Below are 12,665 nucleotides of genomic sequence, written 5' to 3' on the forward strand. Positions count from 1 at the left end.
CGGAAGAGTTTTCCTCCCATCCTTTCCCCAGCTGGGATTTAAGTCGGATGATAAATGTCTTCCCTCATAGATGTCGCCCCACACCCCCCAGAGATAAAGTGCCCTATTTTATCTCTTCCTTAGCATTTAAAAGGCGATCTTATTTATCTGTGTGTATGTTCGAGGTTTGCTTCCCTTGCTGGGACAGCAACCCCTTAAGGGTAAGAAATCTGTCTTGTTTGCTGTTCTATCCCAGGGCCTAGAACAGTAAATGTTTACTGATGACAGAGTAAGGTATTGATGTCTGAATAAGATAACCCTTCCGGTAAAGCTCTAGAGTTATTTAGCATGCTGGTCTGGAAAGAGCTAGAGCTTTGGAATCTAGAGAACTGTGGTGCTGGCACGCCCTAACTTGAATAGCAAGTCACTCAGCGACTCTGGGTACTTTCTTCTTCTGGCAGTGGTGCTGTGAAGGTTACAGGAAATGTGTCAAGTGCTATTAAGGAGAGTGCTTCCCACAGAGCAGGTGCTCTGAGTATGTAAGCAAGTCAAATGGGCCCACCTGGCTCCCGGTCCAATGCCGTTTGCATCATCCGAGGATGGTAATGGCTGGACGCTGGGGTGAACTGAAGAGTCAGGGATAAGGCAAGGGTGTTAAGGAAGACTCTGGAACCACTGTGGCATCCCAGAGAGACTGTCTGTTGATCCCTCTGAAGTGACAGTTTAAGTGTGGTCCCGTTGGAAGAGAGTGAATCCCTTACGTGACTGTGTTAAGATCCAATGTACATCTAGAAGAGCAAGGAAGCAAGCATACCTTGTATTTTCAACGCTCTGGTTGTCTGGCCTGTTTCTGGTGAGCCAGAGAACCTTCCGTTTTGGGCCAAGGTGGAGGATGGAGAGACGGGGGCAGAGCCAGGGAGGTAGGTAGAGCCCAGTGCGGGCCTGTACACAAAGATTCCACTATGTGGATGGCAGGCAGCGTGCAAACCGTATTTACTCAACACGGCAACAGCTTGGGGGAAGTTCCATGCTGTCCAGACACAGGGGCTCCTCAGTTCTCAGAAGAAAGTCCCATAGAAATGGAAAGTAAACACCAGAGGTGATTTCTCTTTCTGGCCTAGGCAAAAGTCAGACAGGAACCACAGAAGCGGTTTCCAAGCTGGCTGGCAGAGGCGGGCTGGAATGGTAGCAGGGAGGGCTTGGTAAGCAAGATCTGGGCCCAGGAAAATGGAACGGAGACCTACAGTCCGTGAACATGTCAACTAAAGCAAGACACAGTGGGAGAGGAGTCCAGACAACAGATTTAAGACATGCTGATTGGCCCAAGAAGAAAGGATGAGCTGAGGTCTAAGCAGTGATTAAGACTCAGTGTGGATGCAGGCCCGGGGAGTCCTGTGACCCCTCCTGTGGTCCAGAGGGGTAAGTTCCGGGTGTCCATGACCCTGGGAACAGAGACCCAGGCCCTGACACTGCAGGCTGGGTCTTTCAACAAGGACCTTCTAAGTTCCAGGCGCTGTGTTAAATACTTCATGGACATTTTAGGGACAGAGAAAGAACACTTAATCCCGGGGAGGCTGAGGGGTCCCAGGAAAGTTGGAGACTAGGCAAGGACACGGACGTCCTCCTCAGTCCAGGTGAGAGCATGGCCTTACCAAACCAGCCTCAGGGCCAAGACAGAAAGCTAGTGAAGTTGCTCACTAACCTGGACCTGAGGTGGCGTGCCACCGGACCACTGGAGGAGGCCAGTAGCTGTACCTGTGAGAATCACAAGGCAGAAATCCAGGCAGAACTTCAAACAGGCTGAGCTACCGGCGCCTGTCCATCTCCAAGGCCATGCTTCCTCCATTGTATCTGTGCAACCCAGTGGCTAATAACAATCTCACTCTTCATATAGCACTTTACAGTGTTCAAGACACCTTCACAAATTATACTACTTAACTAATATCCATTGCTGGGTTATCACGTGTTGGAGTACAATGTTTGTAGATTATTGTGTTTGGCTTCCTCCTGTGTGACTCTGGCTAAGTCGCTTGCCCTTTCTGGGCTGCGATGTGCTAGCTAGGAAAAGGCAGTCCTCTACAACATAGAGTAAGAGTCTGAAGAGGGGCCGGTGGTGGATTTGCCAGCTTCGACGAGCTCTGGCGTCCTTAGACATTCTAAAGAAAAGTCATTCATTGGGCCCTAGGGAAACAAACTCAGATGTATTACAATCTTTCCTTCAACCCAGCTTTTAAGCCCTAAATGCTTCCAGAAGCTTCGTAGTTCTCTGACTTCTGAGCCCCTGGCCAAGCCCAGTTTCGAGACGGGGAAGTTCGGGAGGAGTTTTTGATTCCTGTACGGCTCTATTTTTATCTGGAATGTATCTTCCTGCACACCCGCGATTGGTGCCTTCGAAGCTGAGGTAAAATACGCTGTCAGCAGGACCCGAGCAATAAATAGCAACGGACGGAGAGACTGATCTGTTATGTGGGCAGGAAGTTAGACAGATGGACAAACCGATCAGCCTGGCGTCTTTGCCAAGAGCGGCTCAATTAATCTCCCTGTGCCCAAAGCCTCTCCGTTGTTCCCAAAGGATGAGCTGTTCGCCTCGGACAACCCCCATCGTGGCAGGTGTGGCAGGCAGACGGGTGTGCGTCCTGTGACCCTGCCCAGCGGGCCCTTCTCGGGGGTGGGCATCGGATTCCCCCGCTCTTCCCCAGCATCGCGGAGAACCTGGCATCTTGAATATTCGAGGTGAATCCTTTCACACCTTTATGCGAAGTCAGCATTTGGTGTTTAGGCTGGAATGCGTTTGACCTTGAATTCTAGCCGGAAACAGTAAAGATGGACCGGTCTTTCCTCAGAACACCCTGTTCTCAGATCTGAAGGTCCGTAGTCCCAGCACTTCTTCCGCGTCTCTAAACAACGCCTTCCTCACAGAGCTCTGCCCTGTTCGCTCAACTGCACCTTCCTTAGTGGGCTCGGGGTCTGCCGGGCCCCCGCCCCACCGGGCAGCGTCGGGAGCAGCCAGAGACATTTACAGCGACCCCCCCCACCCCCCCGTGGAGACACACCACGGCACATAAACGAACGCCCGGAAGCGTGTGCAGCGCGTGTGCGCATGTGCGTTGGCGCGCGCGCGCCTGCGTACGCGCCCGGTGCGTTGGCGCGCGCGTGCGTGCGGATGTACCGCGTCGGCATGCGCATGCGTGCCCGTGTGTCTCTGAGTGTAGTATGCAGGGGCGCGGGAGAGGGGAGCGTGCGGGCTGTCCGCGGCGTCCGCGGCCCACGGGGAAGTGGGCTTTGTTGGGCCAGCAGCTGCCCGGATCCTTCCAGCGTCAGGCCAGACGTGAGGCGGGGAAGAGGCAGAGAGCGTTTGCAGGGGTGTGAGAAATGCCGCCAACGTGGTCACAAAACACAGAAGCCTAACGTCTGTAGGAGGGACGTTTAAACAGTTACTTCGGAGGCCGCACGCAAGCCGAGTGTGTCGTGTCGCGGTGACAAGTGGCAGGTGGGGGTGGACGGTGTCCGGGCTGCGTCTTGGCCTCCTGGGGGAGCCTGGAGGCGCACGGGGCGAGGGCGGCCGCAGGGAGGCAGTGGTCTGCGCTGGAGGCACAGAAGGGGCACCAGCGGGCGTGGAGCCATCGTGGGGAAGCCTAACTCCCCTGCGGGTCCAGCAGCAAAAACGGACAGAAGGGAAAGGGAGGAGGTGCTGTAGAGACAAATGCACGGTGCCAGGGGCCTGACCTGAATCATCACGAGGCTTCTGGGCAGGACCCCGTCGCTGTATTGATTTAAACCAATCTACCCAGCGCTGACGGTGTGCCAGGCCCGGTCCCAGCCCTTCAAACAGATAGTAAATGATTTAATCCACAGACCAAGCCTACCAGCGATGTGCTACTGTTGTCCCCGTCAGGGCGCAGGAAGGTGACGTCGTTTGCCCAGGTCACTGAGCTAGGGAGAGATGGGGGGGAGGGGCCGTTGAACCCAGGGGGTATGGCTTTCACCTGCCGTGCCACCTGCCTCTCATGCCACTTGTTTATTAATTCAGCAAATAACGTGCCGAACGCTTCTTTGTCCAAGGGGTTCAGTTAAGGAAGGAAAAGAGACGTACATACACACTGAAAGTTTAACGAGGGGCATTTGCTTACCCCATTTCATACGCTTGAGGCCTCGCTTGCCAATGCGTTTTGCCAGCCCCCACTGCTGAAACCCTCTTCTGACCCCAGGGAAGGAGACTCCTACATCCTCTTCCCTTCGGATGCCCCCTTTCAGTCTGGGTCTTTGCAGAATGAAGGACACAGGGCTCATACTGCCTCCCAAGTCCCTGGGTTCCCCTTCAGGACAGGACTTGGGGCTGAGCGCACTGTTACTATTCACTAAATGTGGTCGATTAGATGGTTTTTTAAAACCCTTGGACGCCAGGGCCACTTGCAAGATGCCATTGAAAGACCTCATTGTCACAGCTTCTCCGCGTAGGGCCACCAGACAAGTGCCGTGGGTGACACCCAGTAGCAGCACTGACAAGAGCTGAGTGTGTATTTGCTGGTTAACTTTTGCTTCCCCTTGGTTTGCCAGGAAAGATCGGCAGAGACCGGTGCCAGTGTGGATGACTCGGCGCCCCCCTCGGTGGCCCAGCTGGCTGGGCGGTTTAGGGAGCAGGCAGCGGCTGCAAAGGAGGTGAGTCAGGCGGCTTCCGAGCCCCTCTTCTGGAAGGGGGCTGGAGGAAGGGGAAGTCTGGGTCAGGCCTGGAGAAGAGGGAGGGAGAAGGCTTGGTAATTACCAAATTAGGAAGAGAAGCCAGAGAGGGGTCCCTCTGAATGTGAGGAATGTGGCCATGCTGCTGGCCTGTGCAGGATCTTTCCTCACCAGAGTGAGGCTTACACTCTGGCCGGGAGGGAGGAGGCCCGGGGCAGAGAGCCTGAAGGATGGAAGCCTGGCTTCAGTTCCATCTTGATCATCCACCGTGGGAGACTGAGGTCTCGCCCAGCAGTGCCAGGCCTGGACTGTTCCTGAATAAAGATATGCCATGCTCGGCCCTGTCCCAGGGTCCAGGAATCCGGAGCAAGGCAAGGGGAGGGCAGATTATGAATTGAGACTTGAGGAGGAAGAGAAAAGTTACAGAAAGTGCATTCAGAGAGGAAGCCAGGGATGAAGAAGGACAGGGATCCCGTGACCAATGGGCTCCAGAGGTATCTTGCTGGAGAGGACAGAGTAAAAGCGGGTGTCGTTATGCTGGAGAGATTTGGGCTAGATTTTCTGGAGTCACGCAATCTGAAGAGCTCATGAGGAGACCAGGGAGGAAGGGCACCCAAGGTCGGGGGTGGCCCCTCGGGACAAAGGCGCAGCTATCATGCTTTTTTAGGTGCAGTGTTTTGTGCTTTTGTTTTACTGAAAATTCAGTTGTTTATCTGAAAAGCCAGTCCTTGACTTGTAGACGCGATAGGACTGTCATAAAGGGGGAGGGAGATAGTGCTGGTCTAAGGTGCTGGCAGCGCCCGGAGGCTGGAAACAGATGTCATTTTGAGATGCTGTTTCAGGCCAATGACTCCCAAGTAAGAGGAGACTCCGGCAGCAGCAGGACTGGGACGGGAGCCTGGGAGTCAGGGGTGGGCGGTGGGGGGGGGGGTTCCCGCGTGTGGCTAGTGGCAGGGAGCCTTTCTGACATCTTTCCTCCTCCAGACACCCCTGCACATTCCTAAACCAGCTTCCGCTTCCTCCCCTTCCTCCCACTTGTCTGATTACCTCTCTCTCTTTTTCTTTCTGTGTGTATGTCTGTCCCCTCCCTCCAGACACCAGCCTGTAAGCCAACAAGAAGGAAACCGCCCTGCTCCCTCCCCCTGTTCCCCCCCAAGGTAGAGCTGGGCCAGAACGGTGAGGAGGTAAGTGCTGCTCCCAGGCTCGGGGACACTGGCTGTGGGTGTGCCTTCTCCTTCTGACAGGACAGGGCACAGGACGCACACTTGTAGACCTTGAAACCTGGATGGGGAGCTTCTCCCGTTCAGATTCAGGGATGAGTCTCCTCTTACTGCTTCTGGAATCCTTTGCTTTGGAAACCCGGTTCCTTCCCGCTCTCTCTTACGGAGCCCCCTTCAGGGTCTGTCAAGGACAGGAGCACTGTTCCTCAGGCCTGGGAATTTCAACACAGAGAGCGGGCCGTAGAGAATTACATTTTACTCAGGTCCGGCTTACACCATCTTCTTTGTGGAGAAGACTCCCGGAAAGAGGCGGCGCTTACATAAGGCAGAATTGCCTCGTGAGTGAATGCCGTGGTTCTGTGATGTCCTCGCAAACACTGGCTATCGTTTTGGATCACTGGAAGAAAATCCGAGCACACAGAGGCCTCGTTGCCCTCACATACAAAAAGCCAGTGTTACCGGCATCAGGCAGGCTCTGGCATCACAGGTCAGAGCCAGCGGTAGGTTAGCAGATTGCGCGTGTACCTACCCTATTCATCTAATTGTAGCTGTAAGAGTGACTTGTCCGTGCCCCGCCCCAGCAGCCCATGGGCCTTCACTGTGTTCCCGGCATGCTCCCCCAGAAACGAGCTCACATGTTCTCTCGTCCAGCGGGAAGCCGACCTCTAGAGAGAGCAGGCAAGCCAAAGACCGCTCAGTTCCCAGATCCTACTTCAGTTACCTCCCGCCCCCTTCCCTTCTGGGGACCAGCAGCCCGACAGTAGACACTAGATACCTGTGTGACCTTGACCACCTGTGTAACGAACACGTGGAGGAGAGCAGCAGTTTTCAGATCTGTTCCCCCCCCGCCCCGGGGCTTGTCGGCCAGAGCCTACCAGAGAAAGTGGACACTCACAGCTGCCCCTGGTCCAGTGGGGTGGGGGTGTCTAGAGCCCCACTGCTCAGAGGTCGCTCCCCCACACACTGAACAAGGGTCTTCTTCTGGAATGGGAACCCCAAGAGACAGTGTTTAAAAACTGAGGTTTTTTGTTGGCATTTTCTCAAGCACCGACATTATGGTCATACAGCTTCATGGGGTTATTAGCCTGTGCCATGACCAAATACATAGCAACAAGTTCTCTTTACCGAGGGTCAACTTCTCCTTGTGACTTTCAGCCCCTGGGCAATAGGCCGAGGCCTTGGCCGTTAGGAGCCTCCTGGGAGGCTGCTCCCTGATGACCCAGCCTTGGCCCTGGACAAGCCACCGTACTGCACTGAGCCTTCTTCCTTATTTGTGAAGTAGGACAGGAACACTAACCAAATGGATGATGGGGGCCAGACGGGGATGTTTTATATTCTCTGGAATAAAAGTAGAATAAGTCAGGTTAGCTCCCTGGCTCTGGGAGAAATAATCTACAGGCTCATTCTGGGGTACCACCCGGCAGTTAAATGGCATATAAGAGCCGAGGGCTGGATGAATAGGAGGGTGGACATTAGAGGAAAAAGTCCTGCTTGGAGTGACAGGCTGCTTGCACATAGGAAGGACATTGCTTCCAGGATCAATGACTTTCTGTAACCTTGAAAATCACGTAGCAGGGGCACCTGGGGGCCTCGGTTGTTTGAGCGTCTGACTTCGGCTCAGCTCATGATCTCATGGTTCATGGGTTTGAGCCCCACGTCGGGCTCTGTGCTGACAGCTAGCTCAGCCTGGAGCCTGCTTCGGATTCTGTATCTCCCTCTCTCTCTCTCTGACCCTCCCCTACTCACACTGCCCCCCTCTCTCTCTCTGTCTCTCTCTCTCTCTCTCTCTGTCTCTCTCTCTCTCTCTGTGTCTCTCTCTCTCAGAAATAAATAAAACATTAAAAAAAATTTAAAAAAAGAAAATCACGTAGCAATAAAAAGAACAACCAGCTTTGTGTGGCTGGGCTGGACGGAGGCTGGGGCCTGCTGTCCTACACTGTGCACTCCCACGGCGCAGCCTGCCGAAACTTCAGGGAGCCCTGAAGGGAGGGCCCCCATCAGGCTGCCGCTCAGTTCCGAAGGCACAGTGCAGGGAAGGGTCTCCCCATCCCTTCATTCCTGCCTGAGACAGTGGGGGAGCCAGGAGTCATTCCTCCGTGGAGGACTTAACCAAAAGGGTATTGAATACAGTCGTACACCCTGCCTTGTCTGCCAGAGAAGGGCTGAAGAACACTCCCATCTGAAAAACCAGGTTCGCAATTTCTAGGCATTATAGGAACGTCACGTGTAGACTTGTGCACATACGCATAGAGCTTGAGGCTGGTTTTTCTCCTTTGATGGTATTAGGCCGAGCCACCTGCCTGAGTCCTGTGTTACAAGGCAGAGGAGATGCTGCCACCTGCTGCCATTCCTAGGAACTGCACCAGCAGCTGCTTCGGAGTCTTCCTGCTTTGCTGCTCAATTCCAACCAACCAGGATTTGGGGAGCATGAGCTGGGTTCCCCACACTGTCCTATAGTGAAAGGGCTGCATTTATTGAATTTCCACTCTCTTCAGAAGGTTGTGGTCAGGGGGTGCCTGGATGGCCCAGCTGGTTAAGCATCCAGCTCTTCATCTCAGCTCAGGTCTTGATCTCGGGGTCGTGAGTTAAGGCTCTGCGTTGGGCTCCATGCTGGGTGTGAAGCCTACTTAAAAAAAAAAAAATAGTGGTCGTTTGGAGAAGAGAAGAGTTTCTGGTATTACATAAAGTGAGGTGTGTCAGCAAAATCGTTGCTGCACTTCCTTCAACAGTCTCTTTAGAAATACTGGCTCATGTGAAATTTCACCATAAAGCACGGGAATCAACTGATTTGGGGCTGACAGCTCTTTGCACTCGTCACCGACACAAGGTTCCTTGCAAGACTGCTTGGAGCATGTCTGATGATGTAAACTCATGGAGCCAGAGGCGCCTTGGGGCTGCAGGGGTCCTTAGAATCACTTACTCTAACCTGCCTGCCTGGGTGTTGGCGGGGGGCTGAGGCCAGGGCGCCCATCTGGCTCCTGCCAGAGCCAGGGTCCCAGGGGGGAACCACACCCCTCCAGTGCCTCTTCCTCAGTGTTGGGCCTTAGAAGGGTCACAAGGGGTTCAGTTGAGTAAATCCTTTTTCTCCCATCACTAAAATACAATCTTCTCCCTCAGTATGTATCTCAGAATATTTCCAAGAGATGAGTTTTCTTTCTGTGATTCAGGTAAGTGAGTACCCGGGGCTTCGGGTCACCACCACCACCATCGTTACCGTCATCATCTGCCTGTGGAGCCAGACTCAAGTTGCAGGGAACAAAACGAGAAGGGGCCCATCTTTTTTCATAAAGTAAAACACAGACAAGTTCCCTGACATACGTTCATCACAAAGATCTCTTCAATTAGCAGAACACACGTATGGTTTTTTATTTTTAAATTTCTCCTAACACTTATTTTTGAGAGACCAAGAGAGACACCACAAGCCAGGGAGGGGCACAGAGAGAGGGAGACACAGAATCCGAAGCAGCTCCAGGCCCTGACCTGTCAGCACAGAGCCTGATGTGGGGCTCGAACCCACAACCTATGAGATCATGACCTGAGCTGAAGTCAGACACTTAACCAACTGAGCCACCCAGGTGCCCCCATACGTACGGTTTTAAATGTGTGTGTCAGCCATTGACCACCTCTAGAGGCCAGAGACTAAATCACATTCATCTTTGTATAACCAGGCAACACAGTGCCTGGAACGTAGCAGATACCCAGTAAATGTCTGCTTAATCAAAATGAACGATGTTTTGGAAGATGATAATCTATAGATAACACTGTTGGTGGTTTGGCTTTTCCAAAATATCATTAGTTCAAGGGAGGAATTTCAGTTATATTTCTGTAAGGTTTCACCTTTGGTCTGTGGTTTCTTCTGGTGTTTGTACAAACAGAAGAGATAGTCATTTTGCCCCTTCTCTTTGGAATTCCCTCCCGTTGTTGGCTCATGCTGTTGAAGGTCATGAGGTCAAGGTCTCATCCCCTCAGCCATCGTCTGTTGCCCCATAATGACCATGAAGTCATCCTTTCTGAAACAGGAGACCGCCTGTGTCTTAGTTGTCTGTCCAGCCTGTTCTGATTCATAGATTCAAGTGGTCTTAGGCTGTGAGATGAGGGAGGGGTGGAGGGGTGGAGGGGAGCCCGCCCAGGCCCCGACCAGGTGAGTGGGCTGCTGATGCTAAGTGGGTAAGCGGTGAAATCAACTACTTCTCTTCTTTCACCTGAACCTTCAGGGCTCCAGCCAGAACCCCCCCTCCCTTCATTTCACTGATTCCTTTGTATTGGTCCATTTGCTCCATAGAAATCACCGCCCAATGCAAGCCACCCTCCTAAATTCAAGGTGAAGAGTTCGCCTCTGATTGAGAAGCTTCAGGTAAGTGCAGAAGGGTTACCCGTTGCTACTTCTGACCCCACCCCACCTCTTACCCAACATGCACAAGTCTTTGGGGCTCCTGGGATAGCACCATCTGTCATCTGAAGGGTTGACCTCTGATAACCAGCTGTGAAGGAAGAGGACTCCTGTCTAGGGGAAAAGAGCTAAAGTAAACATATCAAGCATGAGCTCATGAAGTTAACAGCTAAAGTCGGTTGATGGGTAATGGGATGTCTCAAGAATCTTTGAGGAAAAAGACATTTTAGCCCAAGAAACACTCTAGGACTAGCCAAGTCCTCCCTCCCAAGCCCCCACGAACCATCTCAGCTTTACACAGTGCTGAGGTTCAGCAGCTAGGCGTTGCCTTGGCGTGGCCAAACCTGTTGTTCGGAGTGCCTGCCTCTCCATCTGTCAGCCTGTGAACCCAGAGCCCTCACCATTGCAGCCACAGCTGGCCGGCGTTCCTGGGGCTGGAACTGAACCGTGCGGCCGTGTACTTGAGCTCACAGCCTTTTGGGGGACACAGGATTGTCACACATGGGACAGTAAGAGATGTAAAGGAGCGTGAACCCCAGAGGTCTAAATGGCGCACTTGCTGTGTGTGGGCTCCTCTTCCTCCAAATTGGGGGTCCTCAGCCTGGGCACTGTTGGCGCAGGATAATTCTGTGGCGGGGTGCTGCCCTGTGCAGGGCGGGATGTTAGCAGCGTCGCTGGGCCCCGCCCACTCAATGCCAGTAGCACTCTCCAACAAGTTGTGATGATGAAAGACGTCTCCAGGTGTCTCGGGGAACGCGGCTGCCCCCACTGCCACCCCAGGTGAGAGCCATGCTCAAGAATGGTAGAGCAAGGAGAGAGCGAGCGGGCAGGGGCAGTGAGTCGGTGGCTTCTGAGACGCCTGGACCCTGGACCAGTCCTCCAGGATGGGTGGCTAGAAGGGAAGGAGGAAAGTGCTGCTGGCGCGGGAACAGCGTGAGCCAGAGCGCAGAGGACAGAGGCATGTGTGGACAGGGCCTGTGGGAGATGCAAGGCTTCCACCGGTCTGCGCACCACCCAGGACAGCAAGGCTCTCGCGCACTGTAGCCTCCCGTCTGGGCCCAGCTGAGGAAACCAGCTCATGGGCATAAGGAGGGTCTCTCAGCAGGGGTCCAGATGCTCCACCAGCTGAGGGGTGTAGCCCAGGACCTGCACCTTGGCTTCCCTGCAGCCCACCTCAGCCCCCGTCTGGGTGCCGGGAATTGGTTCCCACCTGCTCTGAGGCCCCACAGTCTTGGTCTCCTTCCCCTTTCCCGGCAGTGAGGAGCCTCTCTGGGCAGCTCAGCCGCTGAGTGAGGTTGTGATCACTGGTCCTTCTGACCGTCAGCAGCAGGGGGCGCCTGGGTGGCTCAGTCGGTTACGCATCAGACGTTCCATCTCAGCTCAGGTCTTGATCTCAGGGTCATGAGTCCTGGAGCCTACTTTTTTTTTTTTTTATGGTTTTTATTTATTTCTGAAAGAGAGAGAGCGTGAGCAGGGGAGGGTCAGAGAGAGAGGGAGACAGAATCTGAAGCAGGCTCCAGGCTCTGAGCTAGCTGTGAGCACAAAGCCCAATGCAGGGCTCGAACCCACGAACTGTGAGATCATGACCTGAGCCAAAGTTGGACACTTAACCACCCAGGTGCCCCAGGAGCCTACTTTTAAAAGAAAGAGAGGAAAAATGTCAGCAACAGGATAGTTTGGCCGGATCCCATAGGAGCCCTTGCTTTGTTGGGAAGGAGGGGGCCCAGAACTAAGAAATGCATCATCACCTAGACTTGCCTTCTAAATATTCTATTAGATGAGTTATGAGGTATGGTTTTTCTTCACTGGAGTAGTCCATAATTCCAAGTTCAAGTTTCCCGCTAGCTAGCAAAATGTATTTTATTTGCAAGCAGTCTTACAGAGGAAATTTTTCAGCTTGAAATTGGGCAGGGAGGGAGACTTCCTTAAACCCCCAACCCAAGGGTCCACTGCCCTGAAGCCCTGTCACCGGCACTCACCATATGGTGCTTTTTGACACGGCTTGGGCTCACAGCATTGCTATGCAACTTTTATGTTTTAATTCTTACCATGACTCAGTTTTGTCCATGTTATAAGGCCTTTTCTTTTTTAAAGTCTATCTATTTTGAGAGAGAGAACAAGTCGGGGAGGGGCAGAGGGAGAGAGAATCCCAAGTAGGCTCCGTGCTGCCAGCGCAGAGCCCGATGCGGGGCTCAAACTCATGTACCAAGAGATCATGACGCGAGTGGAAATCAAGAGTCCCAACACTTACCCAGCTGAGCCATCCAGGTGCCCCTGCTGTAGGGCCCTTTTTAAAATCACAGTAGAAATAAGTGTCAGTATTTCTTCCAGCCGAGGGGGCACCGAGGGGACAATGAGGGAGGAGGGGAGCGTGGAGTATGAGTGGGTGGCGGCAGGAG

At 53.4% G+C, this 12,665-nt stretch overlaps 1 protein-coding gene across 1 annotated transcript in view; it reads left to right on the forward strand.

Annotated features, from left to right (window-relative positions):
- Positions 1-12,665, forward strand: part of RCSD1 (RCSD domain containing 1) — a 69,111-nt gene that overhangs the window by 43,372 nt on the left and 13,074 nt on the right. The window contains exons 3-5 of the mRNA XM_039241886.1: positions 4,537-4,638; positions 5,751-5,840; positions 10,159-10,230. Of these exons, the coding sequence (XP_039097817.1) occupies positions 4,537-4,638; positions 5,751-5,840; positions 10,159-10,230 (264 nt within the window). The remainder of the gene's footprint in view (positions 1-4,536; positions 4,639-5,750; positions 5,841-10,158; positions 10,231-12,665) is intronic.

Source organism: Hyaena hyaena, unplaced genomic scaffold (genome assembly GCF_003009895.1).
Source record: "Hyaena hyaena isolate Hyena2069 unplaced genomic scaffold, ASM300989v1 scaffold_201, whole genome shotgun sequence".
Taxonomy (NCBI): Eukaryota; Metazoa; Chordata; class Mammalia; order Carnivora; family Hyaenidae; genus Hyaena; species Hyaena hyaena.